At 42.1% G+C, this 27,340-nt stretch overlaps 1 protein-coding gene across 3 annotated transcripts in view; it reads left to right on the top strand.

Annotated features, from left to right (window-relative positions):
- Positions 1-27,340, top strand: part of INPP4B (inositol polyphosphate-4-phosphatase type II B) — a 233,931-nt gene that overhangs the window by 60,464 nt on the left and 146,127 nt on the right. For all 3 annotated transcript variants that reach the window (XM_088526537.1, XM_088526538.1, XM_088526535.1), the window contains exons 4-6: positions 6,425-6,649; positions 8,381-8,425; positions 26,841-26,959. In XM_088526537.1, the coding sequence (XP_088382663.1) occupies positions 6,425-6,649; positions 8,381-8,425; positions 26,841-26,959 (389 nt within the window). The remainder of the gene's footprint in view (positions 1-6,424; positions 6,650-8,380; positions 8,426-26,840; positions 26,960-27,340) is intronic.

Below are 27,340 nucleotides of genomic sequence, written 5' to 3'. Positions count from 1 at the left end.
ATTGACTCATGATACTGTGGAGGCTAAAATCATAAGCAGAGTGCAGAAGAAAGCACACAGTTGGAGAGGACAGCTCTGTAGGTGGCTGTTAAGCACAGTGGTCCCCAAGCAGTCCAACGCAAGGTTTAAGAGATGTCCATTTAAGGAAAGTGAAAAGATGTAGTGGGCAAAATATTGTTCTGTACATTGGTTACTTGTATGTATTTCATCTTGCCGTTAATGGAACAACGCAGATGCTGAGATGGATCTGACTGAGTATGACAGTTCTTATGGATAGGATTCATTTTCTATGTGCAGAAATGTGAGAAGAGTCTATTTTGATGGTTTTGCTTGCAAAGATGTTGCACCTGGGAACTGCCAGCACCCATTGAGGTGTCAGAGCAGTGCAGCTTGCTTAGCTTGCCTTCTGCTCCTGAATAACCAGTGCTGACAGCAGCTACGCTTGCAGCTTGTCACGCAGGGACAGGCACCTTAGCTGAAGCCTGCACTGAGGTCTCTTACAGGTTATTAGAGACACTTAGAGAACTGTCTCTGGATCTTGTAACCACCTCTGAGAGGGTTCCTTTGTGTTGGATTTTTTCCCAGGTGTCTCACTGTGTGCATGCGTTGTCCCCTAACAGAGGTGTCAGCGTTTGAACAGAAGATGCAAGAATGTGATGCAAAGGCTTGGACAGCCAAGAACTGAAATGGTCCTAGTGTTATTTCTTTGTCACTGTTACTGTTCTCTGGTGCAGGATGACTAGAGCTTGGCTCATTGAATCTTTGAAACTCTAAAGAGCAGCCTGGAGTTGACCTCTGTGGTGTCGAGTCTCACGATACAGATGTCATGTGGGTGAAAGTGAAGAACAAACTGTGTCGGTCTCCTCAGCTCCATGTGATACTGCATGTACAACACAGATGGGAATGCACCCAGGATTTGAGCAATGAAATGAAATCATATTGGATCTGAGAGTCTGCATTCAGGGACAGCATTCTCTTCAACTGTAAATCTCGTCAGATTTCAGGTTCTGAGCTTGGAGATGATAACTTGTGTTAACACTGTCTTATTGCATGTGGTCTGTTACTGAGAATGAGGGAAGCAAGAGCCCTGACATGCAGGTAGGGCTGGTGAGGCGTGGGAAGAAGGGAAGGGACAGAGGAAGATGGTCAGGAATGGAGTGTAAGGGCCTAGTCCAGTTAATCAGGTAGACTGTTACAGGGCAAGAGACCTGCCCGCAGGAACACCTGTGAGATGGCAAGCGGTTCCTTTTGCCTTTTGTAACAGTGTGTAAATTTGCTGCAACTTTTTTGTTGAGATATCATTGTGAATTTTAGATATTTGTGTGGTCTGTCTGTCTTAGGCCTTAGGTGTGGCCTTTATTTAATGAAAAGGAAGAATGTACCTGGCATGTGTGAAAGGCTGCTGCTATTAAAAGAAACCAAGTTTTATGCTGCAGTAATGAACCTGGGGAAGCCAAGTTACATTGCATACTCTTTTCATTTCAGAGAGCTCCAGCTCTCTGAGCTTTTGTAGGGACTTACATAAATTGCCTTTTTAATCTCCATTTAAGTTAGTTCTAGTATTGCAAGTATATATACACACTGAGGATGATAAAATTTTAATTAAATTCTGTATCTTTCATTGGAAACTTAACTTTCAAGGGAAGATTAGCAGAGCATCATCAGTAACCGTGGGATGATTTCATCACTGCTAATTTGAACATGAAATGCATCAGCATATAGAATTCAGTCAGCTTTGTGAATTAAAAACCTCTGATGTCTGTATTAGAAATATCCTGCGGATATAATTTACGTATCAAAGCTTTCATTCTGCTTTTGTTACAGCATATGGTGGTTAGCTGTGATGGCGCTTTATGTTTTGGAGTGACAGGGCCTCATTGATATTCCCAGGCATTTTCCACTGCTGAGGTAGCAACGCAGAATTGCTCTTTGCTAGTAAATGTGAAAAGGGAGAGGTAACCTTTAACTGCTGTGAACTCTCATTTCACATATTGGCATGGGGGGAAAAGTGATCCTCCAGAAAAGAAGTCCTTGTCACTTCAAATAATGACATTCACCATGTGCTTAGTGTGTGTTTTCATTTAAATATTGTCAGGATTTTCTTTCTTTTACTTTGTACAACATGATTTTATTCTTACAGCTCTCATGAATGAAAATAAAGCAAACCAAATGCTTGACACAGCCTGTCAGCCTTCCTGTCAATTAGACATGCCTAGTAAAAATAGAGCAATAAAGCCTTGTTAAGAAAAAAGCTAACGTCATAGAGAAGGATCTTGAAAACAAAACAATGTTGCTTCTCTCCTGCCCCCTATCTAGACACAAGAGTTTTAAGATATTTTTAAACTTCCCATCAGGTGCATTTTTAAAAATAAAACAAAATTGTTGTTAAAATTCTTAGTGGTGTTCCTTTTGGATATTAGTGTCATAAGGTATACAGAAGAGACAGCTGGTAGTGTTAAATTGAGATAGAAAAATAAATATTATTACATGAGCCTTGGAAAAAGTGCAGTTACTTGAGGGTGGTAGGACTAACACCAAGAGACACTTGTGTGCTGCAGAGAGCTTGGGTTAGAGGGGAAAAGGCTGCGTGTGGTGCGTTTGGGGTATCTCCACATGGTGCTATTTCTGTTGTTTGACAGTGGCCCTGCCTGAGCTAGGGTGCTGGGAATTCCTTATTGGAGCATCAGAAATCCTATGGGAGTGTAGGTTCATACATTAGCTTCTGTGGGAGGAAGTTTGAGGTGAAACTTTAAGTAAAAGAGTTTGTTGAGCGAAATCCTCCCTGGGCCGACTAATCCTAGTCACATGGTAGGGGAAGGGCGTTAAAAGCAGGCACGGCAGCTCCGAGGTCTGCTGCTGCAGGAGTCCCTGCGTGGGGATGTGGCACAGCAGCGAGGAGGGCGAGCAGGGCCGAGGGGAAGCTCAACGGCAGCTGGTGGCGTGGGGAGATGGCTCTGCTCCTGTGCGCTTTTGGGCAGAGCTGAGGCAGGGTGGCTGAGCGTGGCGTTGTGCTGGGGGAGCTGGGTGGCTTGAGCTGCAAAACTGTCCCTAAATAGAGATGCGGAGCAGAGCTGCTGAGTGGGTGCACCTCCCTGGAGTCCAAAGCCTTGTGACCACCTGCTACAGAGCAAACACAGAAAGTGTTTCTGGAGGCCTTGCAGTGCCTTCCTGGAAGCTTTCCTTCCACACCTTACCAAAGTATCCCTCAGAGACCACTCTGTGCCCTAGAATTAGGAATTTTTGTCCTTTTTTTTGTTTGTTTTATTTAAACCTTGTTGGTTGCCTTCCCCTGAGATGGTAGTTTTTCAGCAGGACAACTCAACTGGGTCTAACAGAGCAGAGGTGGTGAGAAGCACATGGATATCTGGTTACTTATATTGCGATTGCAGACTGGCGTTTGACTCGGGGGGAAACACAATCCCTGGAACACAAATGTGAGGAATACCTGAGTCTCCACGTGTTGTCAGGTTAGCTCTGGTGGTGGCGTACGTGGTGTAGTAGCAACGCTCTTGCTTTTAAGCGCTCATGTTAAGCTCCATGACCTGGGTAGATATCTTGGAGGGAGTTGAGGACAAAGCTTCTCAATCTTGAGTTAGAGTGTGATCTTGAGGGAATATGTGCAAATTTACCTGTGGAGTGAATGCTGCTGCATTCTCAGAGGTGACATCAATATCCTCATATCTGTCTGCTCTGTTTCTATTTTTGGTTGTTTTATGAAAGATTTTGGAAGTTTGTGAAAGCTTTTGACTTCTGTAGCTGGACTGACTTTTTACAGATAACTAGAAAGAAGATACAAAATTGGGTAACACTTTGCTTTAACCTTTGTGTTGGTAAGTTAAACATTTGTTTTTGAAGGGTGATTCTTTTGTCTTGCCAAAGAAATCGACAAGCTCTGAGAGAAAAATACTGTGTTTAGTTGTGGCGAGGAAGACTCCTTCCTTGGGTTTATACTTTGAAGCAGGATGTGAAATACATAACTTAACCAACTGCTCAGTGCACAGAATAAACCTTTTTCCATTTGCAGTGGTGATTTTCCAGATATTTTCAGATTCTTTTAGGAATTTAAGTCACCTGACTGAGTACTCCGAAGATCTCACTTTAGCATACTGTGGGGTTCTGAAATGATGGAGTAGTGAATTTCCGGATCTCAGTGCTGGCACCTGTTAGACAAGAATACACTGAATTATGCCCACTCCCACTGCATTTCCCTAGCCATTTCTGGCTGCCTGTGTACGAAGTGATTCAGTATGCTTTTTGTGCTTGATGGGCTGATTTCCACAGCTAAGATAAATATAAATAGCATGATTTCAATTGCAAAACACTGACTTTCTCCTGAAGCAGATTTTCTTTTATCTAGCTAATGGTAGACTATTTCAAGGTAGGATCATAGTTCCATTTACATTTAAAATAAATTTTTAAAAAAGAATATTTTGATAAATATGACTTTCGGTTGTAGAGTTTCGGTTTGTTTTTTTTCTCCGGTCTTTCCTTAGCAAAGCTATCTTGGATATCAAATTAAAACTCTATGTACTTTTGAAGACTGTTAAATTTCTGTGTTTTTTTGTGTGTGTATATTTGCTTAACTCATTTGTGATTAATTTGGATGCCTGGTGTTGGCTGGTGGCAAGCCTTTCCCCTTTTTTAATATGGGTAGTACTAAAGTAAATATAACATTTTGAATCTGAGTCAGTGGCAGAAGGGAGGGGAGTAGACAAGTGTGGTGTTTTGGCTCTTACTGAAGCATCAAAAGTTAAAAAGTCTTTTAATTACAAGCCTTTTTAAAGTTTACTGCCCCCATTGCTCAGCTGCAATTATAGATCACATGAAAACTTGTAGCTGAAATTTCTGTGAAATAATCTTTCATAAACAATACAGGCCAATTGTTCAGTTTTAGTCCCACAACGTAACTGTCGGTTCTGTGTATAAGCAAGAATCTGACTAATACCTACAGCTCCCTCGGTTTTGGAATATTCTTGTCACCTGAAGCTGCTACCTTATTTTTCCAAACTGACCCACAGTCAAAGGCAAGAGCTGGAATCTGTATTTAGCACTTCTTAAGTTACCTGTGGAGTGAGAAGTGCGTTGTCTCACTCCCTGCCTGAGTGGGGAGTCCAGCTGCTCTGTGAAGTCTCAGTCCAAACGGGTATCAGCCCCTGCAGCCATGTGTTTGGGTTTGCCTGGTTTCCACCCCAGAGGGCAAACTCAGTCCCAGCTCTGTTGGGTGCTGTGCCAGTGCAGTTTTAGGAGGCTTCCAGGCTTGAGGTTTGGCTCTTTTGTCCCCCATAACAATAAAAGCCCTGTTAATTGCAAGTGGCAGATGCTCAGTCTATGAAGTGCCAACCAGTTTAGAGTAACATATGTGGCTAAGTGCCCAAGGTTAGGTGCTAAAACCAGGAAATGGAGTTTAAATTCACTTTTTGTTACTCAACTTCTTAAAGTTTGCATATGACAGCATTTAATTGCTATGTCTTATCCAGCAATATACAATCTACAGCTTTTCTTAGGGTCAGAATGGCTTTGATGCCTGACTGAATATTGCCCACGTTATTAATAAAATACAGGTGTTTAAAGAGTTTGATGTCGCTAAGTCATTATCTTTGAAAGAATGATCACTTTCTTTCCTGGTTGGATCTTCATTGTGGATATCTCAATGAAAGCCACAGTGAATTTCCAACTCTGGAGCTGTCCATACCACAGAGTTTGAACTTGGGTTTCCCCCTCCATGCTGATTCTAATTGAATATGTGACCCTTTCTACTACTTGCCTTCCTTTAGGAGCCTCAGGTTTTTTTGTTTTGCTTTGTTCTTAGAAAATTTGGTCATTAAGTAACTAGGCTTTTGTTAGGCAGAACAGCAAGAGCTGTGGCGAGTAACGAGGTTGGAAGCTCCCAGGTACAGGCTGTTGGGTGAGCACAGAGGGGCTGTCGTGCTATAGATCACCTCCATAGACTGCAGAGATGTCTTCCGGCAAGGCTGAAGGAGAGGCACAAAGGGCAGGGCTGCCCCAAGTGGTGACACACGTTCGTTTTGGTGCATCCTGCTGTCTCGGTCAGAAGCCTGCCTGCTGCCCCTGCTAAACCTGTATGGGTTTGGAACTGTTTGGAGCTGTTCACTCCTGTATGTGTTAGCAGCCCTGAGAGCGACCTGCTGAGCTGCACAGCCCAAACGAACAAATGATTTCCCATTTTGGTGCGATTCTGCTCCTGATTTAACAATATGTTTATTCGTCTTGGGGTGGCTCTATAGTGTAGGCTCAGTGCACCTAGCAGGGAAGAGCAGGGGATTGACTAGAGGGTAGTTGATGTGCCCGGTTCTGTGACTGAAGAAATAGACGTGATGTTTGAGCTCTGTGACATCTGTCTTGTCATGAATCTCCCCTCAGCATCCGAGTCGCTGAAAAGCGTGTTACTGTTTTCTGAATGCAGAGTTCCAGAGCGGAGAACCTGATCTTTACCTAGAAGCTGCATCCAAGCCAGACTGCGAATCCTGGGCTGTGGCACTTGGAGAGGCAAACTCGGAAGGTTTGCGGAATAAAATTCAGCAGCTCCGGAGGCTGATCATGGAAGTCAAAGAGGAGAGAGCATCAGAGGAAGCACGGCCGTTTGTCCCTTCATCACAAGCAGACAGTCTAGGAGAGCCGCAGTTTACAAGTAAGTGCATGCACTCCTGTTGTTGTGCAGTCTGGCAAGAGTGCCCCGAAACGTGCAACAAGCAGCACGGGTCGTGTCAGCCATCATGTCACGAACAGGTTCTGTACTGTCATTTAAGTAGATGATTGACAGTGTGCTGTAGTAGAGGAAGCAAACTGATAAAAATTATTCTTAAATGTCATTACTTGATATATTTAGGTATATGCAAATAGCACCCTTCAGGGGAACAGGTGTGTGAGTACAACATTTGTCTTGTGTTTTTCCCCTCAATTGTTTGTTTTTGTTTTATGAGCTTTAGAAATTTAGTTGCAAATATCCTTCTCTTTTGTGACTTACATGGGCTACTGTATGAAATATAGCCCAATAACTTTGATAAATAGATGAAGGAAGCCTTAGTGATACTGAAGTTACTATCACAGATTTGTTCTTTTTGATAAAAAAAAAAAAGCACCCTGGGAATCTGAAAGCACGGAGCTGTATGTTGAGTCATGCTTGGCATGCTGCAGTCTGAGCTGTGCTCCGCTATTACACACTGCATTTCGGTTGCCCAGTTACTTAATTGAGTCTGTGTCCAGCATCCTCATAAAAGCTGTAAACATGCTGCAGACTGATATGCTGACACTGTTCGTGGCAAGGCTCAACTCTGAGAAACTTGTAGTCAGTGAAATGGGTGTAACTATTGAAAAAGGGAAAGCATTATTTATTATTTTCTACTGACCAAGACCTTTCTAAGATGTAGTTTTCCTGGTCAGATTTGAATCATTAGTTATAGTAATAAGAACAATGTGAAACCAAAATGATTTTTCTGCATGTTTTCATGGAAGATGAACAGCTATAAACTATTTTTTGAATTTCTAACAAAAGCCTTCTAGTTGGTCCACCAGCTCAGGCCTTCCTAGCTGACCAGTTGCTTCAGTATTGGCAGGCAGCTGGTGGTAATGTTCCCTGAAGGCAATGTATGGATGTCAGCATAAGACAATCTCATTTCTAAAAGGTTCATCCATATCATAGTTATCCCATAGTTTCCTGTGGAGGTTGAACAACTCTGTATTTGCCCTTCCTGTGTTTCTCTTGCTCGCTAGTTTTGCAGTTCTGTTTTGCTCCTGTACCCTGTAACAGAATAATGCCCTTTGCAATAAAATAGTCACTGTAGGAGTATAATTCCGAAAAGGAAAGTTAGCAGTTTACATGCTTTGCTGAAAAGTCTGACAGAAGGAATTTTCTTTTCCATTTGCTTTTTCTGTTTTAAAAATCGTGTTGTAATTGGATTTATAATAGTGTTAACAGTGATAAATGTTTTACTATATTAACCCCATTTATGTATTTTCAGAAAGCATATTTCTTGTTTCCTTTTTAATGTGATGATATTCATTTAAAATTAGCTGTTAGAATTGACATTTATGACAAATATGGAATGACTGTTCTGACTGAAAATCTTAAAAGTGCACATCCATGAGAGCCATGAATTCTGGCCTTTTCTTGTTTAGTGTCCTTTCCCAGCAATGAGTAGTTAAGTCATCTTCATTTTTTTCTTCCCCAAGAAAGCTGGTTTCTTTAAGTAAGTCATGAAAAGATTTCTTTTACGGTGAGTTTTTAATGTAAAATGATACTTCACCTGTAATGACAAGTAGGTATCAATGTATGAATTAGGTTACTTTTTTACTGCATAGTAAAAAGCTAGATAATTGAAATCAAATTATTTCTAATTATTTTTTTCCTTACTGTTACAAGGTATTCAGAAAATTGCAAATGAACCAAAGCTGGAGTTCAGTCTTGGTAAGATATAACTTTGTCTTCTTTGGAATTGTGATGGGGTGAAGTGTTTGTCTATGTAATGTTATGTGGTATAATGTAATATGTGTTTAAAAAAAAAAAAAAAAAAAAAAAAAAAAGCATGCCTGTTGATAGGAGCCTGTGTGTGTGGCCTCAAAATACTGGCTTTGACGTTTTGATTGGTTGAATTTGCCAAACATCATCTGAGTTTTATAATGCTGTGCTGCTTTACCATGCTGCCAACCTGCCACTAGTTTTATATGGATATTGTTTGTGATATGTTACTGATTTGGGGGCCAAGAGATTTAAAGTAACTTCCCAGAAACTGTATCATATTCAAAGAAAAGTACTGTCACTTCCGTAGAGTCTATTTTTCTTAAAGCCAAGAGTCAGGCAGTGTGTTGCAGGTGGAGGTGCGCAGTGCCTGCAGCCTGGCAGCATGCCCCTGAGGCCTTCCTGTCTGAGGCCTGGTGTAGGGGAAGCGGCTGCCCAACATACTGGGGCATGGCTGACTCGTTGCTGTGCTCGAGGGAGAGGAATCTCCCAGGCTGACCCCGGGGAAGGGCCAGCGAGGTGCTGTGCACAGGCCATGCAGTGCAGAGGAGCGTCGTGATCAGTGCGTAGGCAATAGCGTAAGGGTGCCATAAAACAGCTCTCAGGCTTGTGTGGGCAGAGCTCTGCTAGGTGCTGGCCTGTAGTGTCCGTGTCTGTGCTTGGCATTTTTCTTTCCAGTGGGAATTGATGTTTCCTGGGCTTTGCTTGCAGTGCTATTGATTGAGACTTTGCAGCTCTGTGACTAATCGTATAAATTCAAGTCTGCTGTCTAAATAAGAGTAATGGTATAAACCTTCTGGGTTTGACTGGTATTCCTGGTCTGTGCTATATATCAGGGATATTTGGCAGCATAGATAGTCTTGCAAAGCTGATTATTAGTAACGTGCTCCTTAGTACTAAATGCTTATGTGAAGCACACTGACGTCAGAGGAACCCCTCTTGAGTGAGTGGTGCATGGGAGATGTTGGTTTATCAGCAGCAGCCATCCTTCTGCCTGTACTGTGAGCTCGTGCGTGCCGGTTTTCTCCTAGCGAGCCAGCTGCTCACAGTCCACACACTGTTCCTGTGTGTGCAAACACGTGCATGGCCAGCATCCCCCGTGCCTCGCGCTGGCGGCGGTGCTGGGAGTGCCGTGGCTGGCCTGGGCCGCCCTGCGCGCGCGGCTCGGCGTGCCCTCCCGCTGGCCCGTGGCTCGGCAGCGGGAAGGGGCTCTGCTCCGGCCCTACCGGGAGGCCTCGAGAGCCCGGCGCTGCTCGGCTGAGCTTGCCCCTTCACGGCTTCGTTTACACTGCTGAGCAACTCTGTCCAACATCCGTATCGAAACAGCATAACAAACTGTGTTAATTTGAACAATAAGTAATTAGAAGTGACTTATTATATGCCGTTGCTTAACCCCAAGCCCTAACAAAAGCAGTGCCTCGTACAAGTGTTTGTTTTGAGGGAGTGTGACCACTTTGTTTGCTCTGGGTAGGCAAGGACAGGCTCACTTGTTTGCTTTTCCCGTAACAGTCTGCTTAAATGTTGGTGAAGTATATGTAAAAGTTTTTTCTAAGAAATTTGAGCTAATACAGCCAAATGCTGTTTTAGGTAAACTGACATAAATTATTAATTTATAGGAATAAGAAGTGTGAGTTGTGGCATGTAAGCAGTGTTCATAGCTGCAAGAAACTCAGAGAGAAAGGGAGTACATAGCTCTCCGTCTGCGAGGAAGGCTGTAGAACAGACGCGCAGAGTGAAGCATTAAATGCTTCTAGACCTGGAATCATGGCATATAGTACATTGACAAAGTTAGAGGTATTATTTATATGATGTGTGTTAGTTAACTAGAAATGGGATTTATAAAGTATAACTTTATATATGCAAATAAACAATGCTCATATCAGTTAATATATACATGTTTTTAACTACAAGAAATTACTCCACAGCTGTTAGCATATAATCATACTTCCTAGCTCTTTTGTCATTAGTGTTCAGTTGGACAATAAATAAATCCCTTAAGTAGACTTCATTAATAAGTAAAAGAGAACATAGGGGCTTTTCAGTATTATGAAATACTGCCTGATTCATTAGACTGAGTTAGAGACAGAATATCTAAATGCTTATCTCATATGTTTGAAGTTCTGATAACTGCTTTTTGAAATTACAATTAATTTTACTTTGCAATACGTAAGCTACTATACCATTCTGTATCCGTATCACTCTGAAAAGTGTTTTCTTTATAAAATGTTAAGAAAAAAAGTAGTGACTCTTCTGTGGAGGTAGTTACCCTGTTTAAAAAAATAATCTTTGGCCTTAGGAAGTTGACATTTTTCACACTTCAGATAACATTTTAATAAACATTGTGATGAATTATAGCTTTGCACCACAATACATCCAGTGTTCTCTGGAGTGACTTTAATTCATGTCCTTTCAGAGTCAGTTTCCTCAGCTCTTTTATTTGTGAGGACTCTTTGGCCACATGGCTGTTTCAGGAGATTGCAGCTGTTGGGACATTTTTAGTTTTCAAACTTTTTTCCATTGCTTGGCTTTGGGGTCATTCTCTTCCTTCCCGCTTGCTCTCTTCGGAAGCACCAGGAGGCAGAGAAGTAGTAGCAGATGCCTTCGGTGCAGGGTGATGAGTGGAGGGCAGGAACAGAGCAGAGGAGAATAAACAGATCCTGGACCTAAATAACTGATCAAACAGCCCTGAAGCTGATATGAATCTTTCCCATGACTTGGAAATGCACAGGGTCAACTCTTCCACAAAGATGTTTGTTTTGGAGTTCTTATTTTTGGTTGCTCCAGCCTTTGAGTCCCAGAGCTGATTATTTATTCCAGCGTAACCGATTTGTGAACTGTGCATTTTGCTCAATTGCAGTGTAATTGTTAAAGGAAATTACACTATGTGTAGAGGTGAACTTTCCTGTAAAGTTTAAGAGCTTGGGTTTCTCTGAAGCTCTGGTCTTCCATCACTGGGCATATCTTCAGATGAAAGCACCTGTCTGAATTTTCTGTGCTGTGCACCCCTCCAGAGAAGAGGAGGGTTCGCTTGCTTTCGTGTGGCCAAAGCTATCTGCTACCAAATTCTTCAGTGTGGATTGGGTATTTTATGCCATTTTCATGTTAGGAGGTAATCATAAAGCTGCTACTGAAGGAAAAAAAATAAATAAAAAAATAAAGTTAGTGGTTTTCCCTTAAAATCTTACCTTCCTGTCAGTCTTGCATAGCTGCTCTGTTATAGCATATTCATTCTTACTTGCAAAAAGCGCAAGGGCATCCCAATGCCCTTCTGGTTGCCTGCAAATTCATTTGATAGAGCCAGTCTGTGCCCTCTACATGCCTTCTTTTCAATTATTTTTTCCTCCCTTTTAAGTATATGTATTGCATCATATGATGCAATAGTAGTTGATTTACTAACCTACATATTCATAATAGTCAAATATTCATCTCAGGCTGTGTTCTCTATAGAAATAAGGGGGAAAAAATAGTATTTAAAAACAGACAAATCAGAACCTTTCTACAACTCATGTTTGTCTTCAGTTCTGCCAGGTATCTAGTCTTCCTGCTTTCTGAGCACTGGAGAATTAGACTAGACTTTCAAGTCTACATCTGTGGACAATACTGCACTTTTGGAAGACTGTCCTTTGATAATTTGACATCAGGTATTGTCTTCATTAGTGCTGGAGCCAGAGGGGAGCATGCTCTCAATCCTCTAGTAATCTGTTCCAAGTTTATTGCTGAATATGCGAGGACTCAAAGGTCTCAGTAATGAGACTTTGGAAACTGCTCAGGTTGTTTTGCCTGTTACTTCTGCAACGAGAGAGTCTTAACTGAAGAGTCTGAATCAAAATGGTGCTGATGCATGAAGTGTTACTGTCATGTTCAGATCAGAATTAGATTTGTATATGTATGAGTATGTATATGCACACACATTTAACTTTGTCTTGAACAACGCATTTTGGTTAGGGTAGCATTATTCTTTTATTAACAATGCATTTACTTTGTCAAGTAAGAAATAATTATTGATAGAAGTAGTCAGAAAAGCACTTTCAGTGTGTCAGCATCCATTGCTACTTAATGACAAACACTTAAGCAGCTATTTAAGCAACAAATTCAAATTGTGCATAGGTTACAGAGATTAAAAATCTATATTATACTGTGATGTGTAAGTTAGTCACCTGGGCAGATTTTTTTATTGAATGCAGGGATGTTTATTTGCTCTGGAGTGGATCAGTGAATATGCTGAGTCAGTAGGATGGAGCAGATCATATTGCTTCAGCGTGTTCCACTTTGCAATAGAGAAATAGCATGTATGCTAATATCAACAATAGTTCAAGAAGCTACAATAAAAAAGCATATCAAGAATAGTGAACTCAAGTGCAGATTTTTTTCAGGCATTTTTCTTGTTTTCTTCTATGAGGTTCAAATGCCTTCTCTGAAAGTTCTTGCTTTTATTGATATTTTTCTTTGAAATACCAGGGGAACTAGGTTGCAGCCTGGTAATGATGACAAAAGTATAAATGAGAACTGTGAATAAGGGAAACTTCTAATCCAATAGAATAAGGACTTTACACAATGTCTCGCTAATGTTTTGATATAAATGGATGTCTAGTGATAAATCTGGAATAGCTGAGGCTAATCTGTTTCAAGGAGATGGTGTAGATACCTGATTTTGCAAAGCTGTTTAGCAGTTGAAGGGGTTTTGTGGGTTTGAACTATTCTGAGACAGTTTTATCAGAATTGTTCTGGAGTAATGCAGTAGATAATAAGGTTGATTTCTTAGAAACATACAGATTTTCAAGTCTTGGGAAGAGATGACAAATTGCTACATATACATGGCCGGAGAAAAAGGAATAGAAGGATGAGACGGGTTACTCTTACAAATCTTTAAGTAGGAAAGATGGGTATGCTCCTCCAGTAAAAAGCGGTTTCTTCTTGATACTGGAGACTATAGTTCGGTGTCTTCACACTTTTTCTCACAATTCATATATGTTGATTTGCTCTTTCAAAAAACCCTCATATCTGGAATTTATAGAGGGAAAGGTTAGGTCTGTGCTGAAAACTACAAGAAAAGTCAGAGCTGCTCCAACTACTTAACGGGATGGATCTTAGTATGGGTTAATCTATCCTGCTTTTAGGTTATAAGGACAGTTCACTGTGAACTACTACTAGTTTCTGAGCTACTATATTTAAAGCACTTAGAAACCTTTATGTTAACTTGTAAGACTTACTGAAAATTACTCTAAGAAAAGTTTGAATTACTTAAGAATTTATAATACAGGTAGGCACTCAATGTGATTCTGTCAAAATTGGGCCATATCTTATTAATTTCCTGCCTAGGTATTAAGCAAAAAGTGCCTAAATTTGTCCTTTAATATTTTTAGAAGCTTTAGGCTTCGTTTCTAAAATATGTTAGGTGTCTTAGTGAATGTGACACCAGCTTTTAAAATACTTTGATGTAATGGAAAACTTGTGTTTCCAGGGTTTTTTCTTAGTTCATAGGTATGTAGGATTAAAGATGGTTTCTTCAAGCTAAAGAGGAGTTATTTTTGGCACATGCCATTCTTCTCTCTTCCTTTTTTTCCTGCTTTTCCCAGGCTTTGACTCATACACCTCCTACTGCACACACTTTTTCCTGTTTGTCTTGCCAATCTGTGTACTCTTGTCTAGTTCAGTTTCTGAAGTTCACTCTCTCAAGTAACTCTCTTTGTATCTTCCATGTATATCTTCAGTGTGGGTCTCTTAGGTCTCATGCACTGTGACTTTTGTGTGTATCTGTGGCATATTATATCCTCCATCTCTAGGGTGCCAGGATGGTGGAGGAGGGTGAGTGGAGGGAGATGTCTGTGTAGTTGGGTGGCTGAACTGGCAAGCGGGAGACCTGGCCTGACCTAGCAGCTCTGTGGAGGGTTTGAGAAGGCAGCATCTCCTGGCTAAGTCTGCCTTTAAGCTCTGCCACCCTGGTTCTTCTGTGTTGCTGAGTACAGCTGTTTGTGTGACTTAATGATCACATAGTTGGTACGTGGTGAGTGAGATGTCTAAGACTGATATGTGGTGTTGATGGCTTTTTGGACCCAGGAAGCTGGTCTGAATGGAGAGGACCATTAAGATCCTTACTGAGAGTCGCTTCTCCTGCAGATTTTTATGCAGATAACAGCAAGCCAAATCAGGATAGATTATTCCTTTGTTCTTAGAGTGAACTCTAAAACTTCCTTACCTGCAACAGACATTTGCATGAGAGTCCTGGCATGGCTGTTTTCTGTTAAGCTTCCCCTACCTGCCAGGCAGTTGCCATTTTGGCTGTTGAGAATGTGATTGATTGTTTCTTTTCACCTCTTAGTAAGAGGTGCTGATTTTGTCAGGAAGGCTTAGAAGTATTTTTAGTGTATAGATTTCTGTTTCAGCGGCTGAAACCTGTCAAGTTTTTTCTACTGCTGTTCGGTCCCCTTTGTAGCCCTAGGAGTTCTCCTAGGCAGATGCAAGGAGCATGTGGCATCCTGAAGAAAAGGGTAGAGCCTGTTAGGAAGCCAAAGCCATGTTCACAATGTGAAGGACTTGCCATGCAACTTGCCAGGAAGATTTTCTAGGGCCTCTTAGGCTTTGTTGTTACTGTCTGGTTTGCAAGTGACTCTTGTAGTCATCTGCCCCATATAGTGGTAGCAAGGCATGCATTGCCTTAGAAATACTTGAGTATCTGTAAGTAATTCCTCATAATTATGTTGAAATTGGATTGTTTAAAATTGTTATGATCTGTCTGAATATAAGGAATTTTAGGGAACTTGGCTTGCTCTGTGCTGTAATGCTTTATGGTGCATTTAATGTGCCTCACATATGGTGTGATAGCAGTGGGAATTGCCTTATTTCTTGGACAGAGCAAGTCAGGACTGGGGAGAACTGAGCAAGCCACAAATAAGTTTTGTTACTGGTCTTGGCCTGGGATGATAACAAGTGAGTGCTGATCTGTCTCTTGTGTATGTTTGTGCCTTCATGTTTATATTTTGTTACGATAGGAATGGTGTTGCAAAATACAGGCTTAAGGTAGAGTGCTTACTGAATAGCATTTAAGACTTCGTTGTTGGCCAGGGATATAATGCAAATAGACACTTTTTAACCTGAGTTGAAATTCTTCCTTCTCCGTTTGTGCAGGATTTAGGTATGACCTCAGGTAAAATGTGGGCTCTACTGAGGAAGACTGTGTAGTAACTATGGCCCTGTCCTGGCTGGGGCCACCTGTGGTCTAGAGTTCCTTTAGAGGACAGAGACCATGTCCTTGAACTAAAATTTGGTGACAATTTCATGTAAACTAAGAAATTACCTTTCACGCTCTTAATTCTGTCACCTCTGCCCCTGCTGCCAGTGAATCGAAAATTCCTGTTTTTTCCACCAAGGCAGGACAGCTGCAAGAGGAGGATGTACATGAGGGAGCGCGTGTGCATTCCCTCACGTGTGGCAAGTGGTGACTTCCAGTGGTTTGTTAATCCCTCAGCGGGAGGAAGGTGCAAGATAAACCTGGATCCAGCCTGTGTCTGACCTCCTTCAGGTTGAGTTGAAGGGGGCACTGACACCGCTTCTCCTCAAGCTTCCCGCTGGGGTGTCGTGAAGGAAATGAGGGCTGAGGTGTTGGCAGAGCCGGTGCAGGCAGGGCTGCCCCCCATGGTGTGTGCCTCAAAACAGCCCCCTGGCTGCACAGGCACCTCGTACAGTTGACAGCCTGGATACCTGGAGACTGAAACCTGGATACCTGGAGACTGAAACCTGGATACCTGGACACTTCGGCTCCAGAGCGAAGCTGCAGCTGTGCGGAGAGGCTCCGCGCAAATCTTGCTCCCAGGCATTTCTGTCTCCGAATTTTTTCATGATTTTTTTTTTTTCCCCCCTCACTTCATGCAGTTGGTGCGTTGTGCCCTGTGAAGCCCTTCACGAGGCACTGCCTGGGAAATTGCTCCTGGCCCTCCGCTGTGCCTGCCTCCTCCACGGCAGCCTCCTCCTCTCAGGCCAGAGAGTGGCAGGGCCCTTGGGAAAGGAAAAGCAATCGAAGCAGCTGGTTACTGAGCCCAGCAATGGTGTAGTCTGTGGTTCTTGTGCAGCCTGCCTTCCATTAAACCGCTGCAGAGCAGTTCTCAGTTGTTAGGTCAAAAATATATTAACAGAAATGTCTTCATGTCACTCGGAAGCACGGTAGCTCCTGATGCCTGCTTTCACACTAATGGTGCTGCACTACGTAAGCAAAGTGCTTGTCTTTCAAAGGGCAGTTGTTAAAATACATCTCTACTCATATAGAAACAATTGCAGTAAAGCTTTCATGTTATTAAATGTCTCCCAATGGATTTTTTTTATCCTGATATATAAGCACAGGAGTTGTGTAAAAAGAAAATCATCTAATTAATGAAAGGCTGAAGTCATCCTCCTCCTCTGAATGCATTAGTTACAGATGCAGTTATTTTTGGAAGCTTTGAAATGTGGGTCCTGTGGTGAGATTTGCCTTGAAAATGAGGGTGCCCTGCACGCCTCAAAAGAGCTGGTGTCTTCATAGCCACCAGAGCAGCCATGAAATCCAGGTGGCTTTGAAGCATCCTATGTGGCCAGTAAATTGAAAAGAAACAAATCAAAGTTGATGATGATGATAAAAGGGAGAGGAGGAGCAAGGCCTTTGAGTGTCCTGTGGGCTATGTTTGAATACCCCCAACAAGTTAAAGCTGACAAGTTGAGGCCAAAATCTTCTAGTCTTGTATTCAATGTAAGTTCCCCCTGCCCGATGGATTGAGTGAGCACAGATATTATGATAAATTAAGAATCTGGTTTAGCAGTGTGGGAGGAACAGAATTCTCAACATATAGCAAGCTGAGGGTTATTGGTGGTAAAGATTGTGGCTGAAGTACTTTTTAAAAATAAAATACAAGACCCATGTAGTGCCTGCAGTGTTTCCAGCTTTGAGATCTGAATGTACCCCCATTGAGATGAAGAGCATCAATACCTACTTCATCCTGCATTTAAATATCAAATCACCAGGAGATGTCTCTGAATAAATAAATTAAGAACTCTTTAACCCTTAGGTAATCTTCCCTGTGTGTGTGCGCGTGTGTGCCTGCAAATGAGGTGATTTTAAATTATTTCTCTAGGAAGAAAAGATATGTGTGTGTTTCTTTTATGTATGGTCAAAAATAACTCAGTTTCAAACCTAGTGTTGCAACATATGTAAATGGCAGGTTTTCAACCTTGAAAGAAGTCTTGCTGGAAATAAGTGCAGCAATTGGTTTCTAAGACTTTTTAGTTTTATCTTAAAACACTGACTACTGATCTCTGTAAACTTGCGAGATAACTTCAAGTAATAGCTATGGACCAGCATCTTTTGAGTCATATGTAGTCTTGATTTTTGAAGAATCTAGATATATCAATGTGTATGATGCTCAAAGTGGGTTATTTAGAACTATCTAAGTGTGTTCATGGCATGTATGGTCAGAAGGGTGCACCATGTGTGGTATGCTTCAGTCTTTTAAGGCTCTATGTACCTGCAGGCTTCTAATGATTGTGAAGGACATTTGTGAAGAAGTCTAAGAGTAAAGGGGTGGGTGGTGTGTGTATGCAGTGTGTTTTTCTTTTTTCTTCTTTCCTGAGTAAATCCAAAATGCTTGCAAGCCATGAATTCCTTGAAACTTGTCCTTTGACAACTGTTGACTCTTGTGGGCTTTTGTTATTTCCTGATTTTGTATCAGTGATGTGGAAAGAGATGAATTTGTGTTCATGTTCCGTCCTATTGTTTAACCTCCTTGTAAAGGAGTTAGGCTTGGCTATGGCATACAGGTTGTCTGCTGTTAAAATAATCTCAAATTATTTAGCAGAGCAGCTATTTCTAGCTCCCCTGAGGAGTAAAGCATTGTCTCTCACTTGGATCTCTAATTGAGCTATTAATCCATAATTGACACCTCTTCAGACAAGTCTTACTCATATTGGGATGTTTTTTCCTTTTAACTATGGCCTGCATGCAGATTAGTTGGTATTTATCATGCATTTCCTGGCTAGTAAGTGCTATTATTGAAGGACTAGAAGTGATTGTTCTGGATTGCAGAAATCTATTTTCTCACTTGATTAAAAGTGGCTTCTTCTTGTTTACTTTGACTTTCAAGTACTTTTTAGTTGCCTTTGCATTTACGCATTTCGAAGAACACTTTCTACTCTGTAAAAGAGGACCTCTGACATACTAAAGGGACTAGTGCTTTGCTTTGTTTTCTGTAGAGGACTCTGTGTTCAGAGATGTTCATGGATCTATCTTTGCCTACCTATTGGAGAGGCCACTATGCAGTGAGATTCTGCATGTAGTATCATGGCACAACATATGCAATAGTACAGCGCAGTAATCATAGAATCACAGAATGCTTAAGGTTGGAAGGGACCTCTAGAGGTCATCTAGTCCAACCCCCCTGCACACGCAGGGTCACCTAGAGCACGTGGCACAGGGCTGCGTCCAAGCGGGTTTTGAAGATCTCCAGAGAAGGAGACTCCACAACCTCTCTGGGCAGCCTGTTCCAGTGCTCTGTCACCCTCACTGCTAAGAATTTTTTCCTTAAGTTCCTGTGGAACTTTCGGTGCTTCAGTTTGTGGCCTATGTCGGCAACCTGTTTGACAGGTTATGCTCTGTCCATTTTGAGCACTGGTCATGAAGGACAGAGATGTGGTGTTCAATTTTGCATTCTTTTGGATGCCTTTTTTTAGAAACTATAAAATAGATCAAAACAAGGTTGATGCTTGACTCTTCACTGGAGACCGCATCCTTGTAGCACATAAAGGAAAGGTACGCAAATCTTTTCAGCCAAATGACACTTAAAGGATGTTCTGTTAGGTACTCAAGTAGTAATTAACTGTTGTCAGTATTTTCATTCATGAGCTACTAATGTTAATGTAGCTCCCTGCTGCATCTTGCACTGGCTTTGTTATTGCTTTCATTGTTTAACACTTGAAGGATTTTTTTTTTTTCCTTACGCATATCTGGATGAAGAACTACATTCACTAGCAGTATCTCATGGGCAGTGACACTATGGCCACTCATATGAATTGTGGTAGGGCTGGTTCCAGACAAGTTATTGGGAACAGAGCAAGCAGCAGCTTCTGAAAGATGCAGCCCTGCTTAGGTGCACACAGGCCGACATGGAGTGAGCCTGGGTGACAGTGGCAGCCTAGTAGTGATACCCTGCAGTGTCATGCAGGCCGTGCAGCGTGCTCGAGAGCCTGGGCATGCTGGTCCCTGCCGTGCTCTGGGCTCCTGGCTTTCTCCCTGGACTTGGCCTGGCTCCTTCTCTGTGCCCATGTGCTGCGCTGTGCTGAAGGGGCACCCGAGGGCCTGCAAGTGGCTCCAGCACCTGCTTGCAGGGCTCTTCTGGCCTCCTGCATGCTGGGCTGCAGCCCTCTGCCTGGCAGGGCCGCTGTGTTCCTCCAGGCCTTCTACAGAAAGCTTGTCTTCATGGTGGTCTGAAGTCACGCTGCCCACCGACGAGCAAATTGCAGTGCTTCCCTCGGAGGCTGGTGCACAAATACGTATGTCATGGTATGCTGTGGTGCTGCTGTAATAAAAACTGCTGTGGGAGACTGACAGACAGCTCTGTGTCTGTCTCTGTGCAGGATCTGGCACTCTTGCTCCTGTTTAGCTTCTGGTGGTGCTACTGATAATTTTCTTAAATTATGTGTTGTTTCTGCAAAGCTGTGCAGAGGTGAAAAGTGGTGGTGTATGTTTTGTAAGTGAAAAGCAGAATAAGTTATCACAGGTTCTAGATGCTTGCTGTGACCTTACAGTATATTGAAGTTGATGTAGCTAAGAAGGGAGGTCTGTGTGCTCTGGTATGTTTTTAAACTCTTTACTTGGTATTTATATTTGCAACCACTCCATTTTCAGCATAGTGGGAAATCTCTGAAACTGCAGGAAGCTTAGATCTTTACTCGAGCAGATACTTAATGTGAAAATGTTGAAGAAGGTGAAGGTGAAAAAACGGTTTTTAACTCTCTTTCCAGGAGTTTTAAACCCTTCTGTGGTAGCCTAAAATACTAACAATGCCAAAATAAATTACAGCCTTAGAACAGCACTGTCAAAATGGGTTTTGGTGCGGATATGTTTTGTACTCTAATCATGCGTAGTAAGTTTTCATGAGCCTTTAAGCATTTTTTTGTTTTTCTCTCATTTCCTTGTTTCACTTGCAAGAGAAATGAAGTCACCTCCAGGGCAGAGCATAAATGCCATTAATAAAGGGTACTATGAGAGGCATAGTTCATGACACAAGGTAAAGAGGATAATGAAAGCAACAGCAACCTAAAGCAATAGCAGAAGTTCTGCTTTGGTATCACTAGACTGCTCGCATATGAGGGAAAAACAGAGTTGTTTTCTACTACATACACAGTGCTCCATAAGTAAATGAAATCTTCTCTGAGGATTATTTTTCAGGTAGTGTTATGTTTGTCTATATAAAAAAGTAGAGGCATACATTCCCAAGTGTAATTCCAAAAGTTAAAGGAATTTAAAATGTTGAATAAGAGCAGTATTTTCTTTCAGAGTTGTAAGAAGCAGCTATTCTGAGGAAAGGTAGAAATCCACTTCTGCAGCCTTGTTGCCAATGTGTGACTGAAGTTTCGAACACTGAGGTGCTGGAAGCCAGCCCTCTGCAACTCCTAAGTAAAACTGGAGGAGCATCATCTTCAGCAATGAACTTTGCTGCAACAGATCATCTGACAAGATAGTAACTGATTAATGCAGTATCCAAATGTAAATTGCCCCAAATGGGTGTCTAGCACAAGTAATCATGTGCTTAGCTCAGCCCTGGAATATGATGCCTGTGAGAAGTGTACTGATCCAGTCAGGAGCTTTTCCAAGCTCCTTGAATCTCTCCTACTTACACGGTGTGAATTAGCGGGCTCGTGCAGGCTGAACAGCAAGGCAGCAGTATGACACAGCCCTGATCCAGTGTGTCAGAAGAACTGAAAATTATACTCAGGAAACTGCTCTTACTGCTGGAGGTGCAAAGGTTTGCTCTGAGCCTTTGCATTTGTTTTACCTTCTTTGAGGCAGTAGAAGGGTCCTGTGTGGAAGCACTGTACTTGATGCTCTGGTCCAGCTTGAGGCTTTCACAAAAGATACAACAAAACAAAATTTCTTTAGTTCTGCAAAATTCAGGGTGAGCAGAACTTGTTCTGAAGTAGAACATTTCTGATACTGACAGTGTTAATTTGAATCAGATTTGTCACTTCATATGCAAATGGATTACCAGTGCAGCTGGCATCTCAACTCCTGGGCATGAGCACTCTGCTTCTGCCCACCCTCCATAAGCACATGTTCTCCCAGTGGCCCTCACTCCTTATTTCAGTGACACTTAAAAGAATTGTGTTCTTTTAGTTGCAACTTAAGTGAAAAATGATTGACCATTTTCCTGGACAACCTATTTGCTTATTACTTGATAAGAATACCTGATTTGTGTGTCTCTTTATTCCTCCTTCTCCAAACCTGTGTTTCTGGAGTTGACATGCGTAGCTCTTGCATTTTGCTTTGGCCAATACAGCTTCTCTGGCTGTAGATTCTCATTGGATTATTGATAAAAAAAACTTTCCTCCCACTGTTAATGGTAGGTATCCCAGAAAGATAGCAAGTGCTATGTTTCATTGAGATATAACTAAGTTACTTCAGCAATGACCTGTATGTTCCAGAGAATAAATGTTTTATCTTCATGTAAGTACCTCATACCCACAGCCAGGATCTGCACTTTTGACCCTTTTTTTTTTTTTTTTTTTAAATCATTTCACTTGGTTGGATGCGGGGCCCAAATGCAGTGTTGTCATTAGAGATTGCTTTCGTTGTGGGGTTTACCTGTGTCTGAGCATCTGGGGGTAGCTGTTTCTGGTAATGAGCATCTCTCTCACACCTACTTGTTCTGTGGCTGTAGGTAGGGGTTACCTTACTCCTTACTCCTCGGCGTGGCAGATGGAAGTACTTGTGCTAGCACACAAGTGGGCTGACCAGTTAATAGGACATGCTTAGGATGGGGTACTACATGGAGGGGGTGCTAATTAACACTGTTTTGTGCTAAGCTGCCATTAAGCAATAGTATTTCCCAAGCATTGGCCTTAGGTGCTTTCAGGCATGTTCTGCCCTGTGGAAAGAACTTCCCTCTTGCAGTTGCCTTCACACTCCTCAGTGGAGTATACAGTCCAAGTTTTCCTGTGTGCCCTGGAGCTGGATTATTCCAAACCCTTTTTGTGGTTCAAGATATTCCTTTGAAACCTGAGTGAAGGTGGTCTTTCCAGCAAGCTCGGTTAGGCCTCTTGGTTCATGGGAGGCAAAAGCAGTGGCAATGCTTCCTTTCCTTTCCTCCCTCCTGTGGAGGAGGTAAAAAAAAGAAAAATGTGTGGTACTGAGTGCTGTGCATATAGCACAGGTCCGAATGTAGTGGTGTTCCATTTAATGTGTCCTTCTGCCTGTTGAGGAAGAGTAGCATCTCAGTTTGTCAGGAGGTGTTCAGGACAGACCATATGTTAAGACTTACAAGCTAAGTTGCTTTGGGAAGACAGTGCTGCTGTAATGCTAATAAAATAACTAAAAATAAACATTGTGTGTGTGTGTGCATGTGAAAAAGGCTTTGCTAGCTTCAACTGTGCCCCATATCTCCACATTGTACTGGTCTCCTCTTTTGAAAGCAGACAGAATAGTGCATTTTGGAGAGAACACAAGCTCGAGGGTTAATTCCTGCCCATGCTGGTCACTTGGAATCTGTTTTGGTTTGGAAAAGGCAAAGGAATGAAATCCCAGGAAAATTATGTGGTTTCTGTTACTGGTTAGAGATGAGGAGAAAAAAAGCTACCCCACAGATTGCCGTGTAGGTTAATCTTGGGAATTTATTGACTCCTGAGACCTTAGTAAATGTGCTGTCATCTCTCATCTAACAAAAACAAATGAGCATTGCAATGTCAATGCCATTTCCCAGTTTTCAGTCCAGTCCTTGGCCTCCTTCCCAAACTACCCTGCAAGCAGAGGATGTCTCCGTGTCCTCCTGACCATGTAGTCTGTTCTAGCTACTGGGTCTGTCTTGGTCTTGGGAGGTGCTGGGTTTCTTCTGCTTTTTATCCAGATAAATTTCTTCTGGTTCCCCTGGGCTTTGTGCTTGGAGCAGTGTTGAATGCCTAGTCAGAGTTGTTGTGGTTCCAGGGAAGGTAGAAGATGAATTTCCAGCCTTCTTCCTGCTTGTTAAGTAGTTGTTGGCTTTCTGTGTGTGTGTGCTCTATTCTTCCTTACTGCTCTTGTTTTGGATACATCCTCCCTGATCCCATTACTTGGTCACCAAAAGCATGACATGAATCTCTACTGTGTTTGTAGGTGCATGACTAGTAGTAGGTGCTTTACTGTGGTTTGTGTAAGAGTAATAGTGCAATGTTAAGAGTGGAACAGCAGCAGTCACGGAAATAAAACGACTATTAAAATGTTCCCTTTGTGCTTTTATTCTTTTTGAAAATAGTGTTGAAGGATAACAGTGCTTTCTGTTTGAAGGCAATTTAAATGCTAAAGCAGTTTTAAGCATAGACCACAGTATTATGCTAAATTTGTAAACACATATTTGTAAATATTCTTTAGACCAGAGCTTTCTTTCAGCTATTCTCTCCTATAGGTAGTGATTGCTTTGGTTTCTTTCTTTTTCTTTGCCTAATGTATAGCAGGCTTTTGGACTCTTTTCTTTTTTTCCTATTTAAAAAAAAGCATGAACTGCTCTTAATATAATTCTTCCCTAAACATTCTTGGTATGCGATAGGCTTAGTATAGATGGCATTGCTAGGGGAATGGATGACTCAAGCTTTTCACCCTGAGTCAACAGTCACAATGAGTAGATTCATATGCTTCTAGCGTGTAAACACAAGCTGTCACTGCAGTCCCCTGGATTTTGTTGATGAGTTTTGCCAGAATTATTTCAAGCACAGCGCAATATTGAACAAGTCATGTCACCTATGTAAGTGATCTGCTTGGGAATAATTTTGAGGGAAAGCATATGGATCTTATTTTACCTGCTTTTACTATGCTACACTTTCAATTAAGAAAGCAGACAGGAAACATGCACTTTGTGTTGGCTTTGCATTTTTTTGAATAACCTATCTCAATGCTAAACAGATGTATTTATACATCTGTTATATATCTGTATACAGATATAGCTTGTGTCTCAATTTCATAGCTCTGCAATATTTCGTTGTGAAGAAAGCTGGCTGTTCCTTTTGTCAAGGCATAAGACTTTCAGAGATATTTTTGGTACAATAGTTCAAACAGCAGTATGTGGTGTTGGACTGTGGAACTTTCCATTCAGGGAGCAGGATGTATCAAACTTCTCCTATTATTTGCTATTGTAAATACTACTAATAATAATAAACCTTAGGCTTTGTTTAACACTTTGATCAGTGTGTATTTAAGGCAAGTGTTGCACTGTAGCCCAAACCGACAAATACTGTGTCACTCCAGACCTTGTCTCCTGTCAGTGACAATGTTATTGAATAGCCTCTTGCTGAAACCTGGGTAGTTGTGGAAAGCGGTAGCTGAAAGTCACGATCAAGTGACAAGTAGCTTGAATCTAACTAGATGAATGTTTCATCTTAATTTATTTGTTGTTTTGCCCCAGAAGCTCCAAGAAATATTTTGTGCTGCTACTCCCTACTGGTGAGATGTGTGTGAATTATTTTCATGTCAACTCTACCAGGTGAAATTTGAGATCATGTTGCTGGGCTTCCTTTTTGCAGGAGTATGATTTAAATGGGTGGATTTCCCTACCACTGCACACATGAATATTTTTCTGAGCTCAGGCATCACTAAGGTGTTGGCCCCTTATTGGTATCTTTTTCCTGTTAAATGTTTTATTAATGGGATAAAAATCTGGGTTCTTGATTGGTCATATCCGGTCAATCTATTAGAGAACTCTTGCAATGAAATCAAATCAAACTACTGTTTGAGTGATTTTTCTTTCCCCCATTTTCTGGTCTTTTCTCCTCTTTAGTGGTTCATACAGTTGTCTGTGGTTAGGCTGACTTGGGGGCAGGGTTGAAAACCTGGAGTATTTTCTGCCAGAGTTGCAGCTTGTACTGATGAGGACCAGGAGCTCTTGGCATCCCTGTAGAAGAGCATCTTCTAGTGTGCCAGTGAGATATGCTAAAAAGAGAATTGCAGGACATAAGGTGGAAAAGCAATGGCTTTTCCATCAAGGTTGTATCAAGTAGTCCTGATATTTAATTTCAATGATGTGGTGAGCTTTAGAAACCAAGAATTGTTGGTAACTTGGTGTTCAGGTTGGGTACTGTCATGTCAGCTGTTCACAGGGACTCCACCTGCACAGGTAGTGGTTGTTTTCCTGCTTTTAGCACTGGATTTTGGTTGCATCAGTTTCAGGCTGTCTTCGTTGACAGTCTAGGCTTAAGCAGAAAAATATTCCTTAAGAGTTTCCTTGTTCTCCTGGCTGTTCTGGGGGAGCAGCAGCCAAGCTTCACGCAGTTGTCCTTTTGTGCAGCCCCCAAGCAGCACGTGGGAGCCCAAAGCAGCGTAGTGCGAAGGAAGCTGCGTTGCCCTTTCACCTGCACCCCGGAGGCTTCCTGGCCTTGGCCTCTCCTCAGGGCTGTGTTTGCTCATGGCGGGGTAACCTGGCCCACCTTGAAAATGGGAAAGGTCAGCTGCACCCAAGTGAGCCCACTGTTGGCAGGGGTTCCTCAGAGTGAGTGCTCCCTGCTCAGCTCTTTCTGGGCTATGAGCCTCCCCAATGCCAGAGGCTTCTCTCCTTTCCTCTCTCAAGAATCCCGGTGTGATTGCGTGCACTGCAGAAAGCCCTGGGTAGACCCCCTTTGCAGTATTTGCTGCAGCATGTCCCTTAAAAGCATAAGCCACCCAGCATGTCCTTGAGCCAACACGTCTCATGAGTCCAGCTCCTCTCTGCAGAGTGGTTTATATGAATACATACAAGAATGTACTCAACAAGATAAATAATGGCTTTTGGCTGGCTTAGATGGCCTTCAAAAACAGCCTGGTGCTGTGAAGGGGTGCCCAAGTTAGGCTGCCAAGAGAGATGTGGCGAATTAAATGAGAGCTTATGTAAAGTTACTCACTCGGCAGCATGGGTAGTGCGCGCGCATCCGCGCACGGGAGCTGATGAGCTGCTGGCAGGAGCTTTGCAGAAGCTGTGAGTATGTTGAGTGGAGACGAAATCTCGGTGCAGTTGTGCAGCATGTGACTTCCTATTTCTGTAAGTTACTTCCAAGGGACTTCCTCTGTTAAATCGGCTTGTCTCCAGAGGCTTCATCTGGAGCTGCAGCGGCGCTTGCTTTGTCCCGTGCCTGGGGCAGTTTTTTCCAAAGTTGTCTTTTTAGCATTTTATTTTTTCTTTTGTACTCTCTCCAGCATGCAAGGATCTAGTGGCTGCTACCCGTGATCGGAAGCTGAGTACATTTATACAAGTCTCAGTGGTGCATCCAGCCGAGCACGTTCTGACGAGATATTCGAGCACTGAAATCGTGGAGGTGAGTGGCTCTTTCAATTAACACGCTGGTTAGTAAATTGCTTATTTTTTCTCTAGAAAATGAATAAGAAATAAAGCAAGTTAGTGCCTAACCTTTAGTAAGGCAGGCACGCTGGCTGTTAGCAAAGCATACCTGAGAGAGTTCTGTGGTTCTTGGCTTTTAACCAGCATAAACAGCTAGATTTGAACATGCCCCTTCATGAAAGATCTGTTTTTTCCAACCAAGAAACATAGAGAATAGTCCCTTAGACATGGGCTTAGAATGAAACACAGAACAGTAGTTTTCATGGAAGAACAGGGCTTTGTAAAATGAAGAGTGCAGAGATTTTGGAAAAATATTTTAAATTGTAGAAGAGCATAGTTGCTTTTTTAAGTTATTCTT

This window comes from Tinamus guttatus, unplaced genomic scaffold (genome assembly GCF_059628265.1).
Source record: "Tinamus guttatus ecotype Peru unplaced genomic scaffold, ASM5962826v1 Tinamus_guttatus_pri_ptg000247l, whole genome shotgun sequence".
Classification (NCBI taxonomy): Eukaryota; Metazoa; Chordata; class Aves; order Tinamiformes; family Tinamidae; genus Tinamus; species Tinamus guttatus.
Note: the sequence above shows the minus strand (reverse complement) of the source record. Positions and strands in the feature narration are given on the sequence as shown.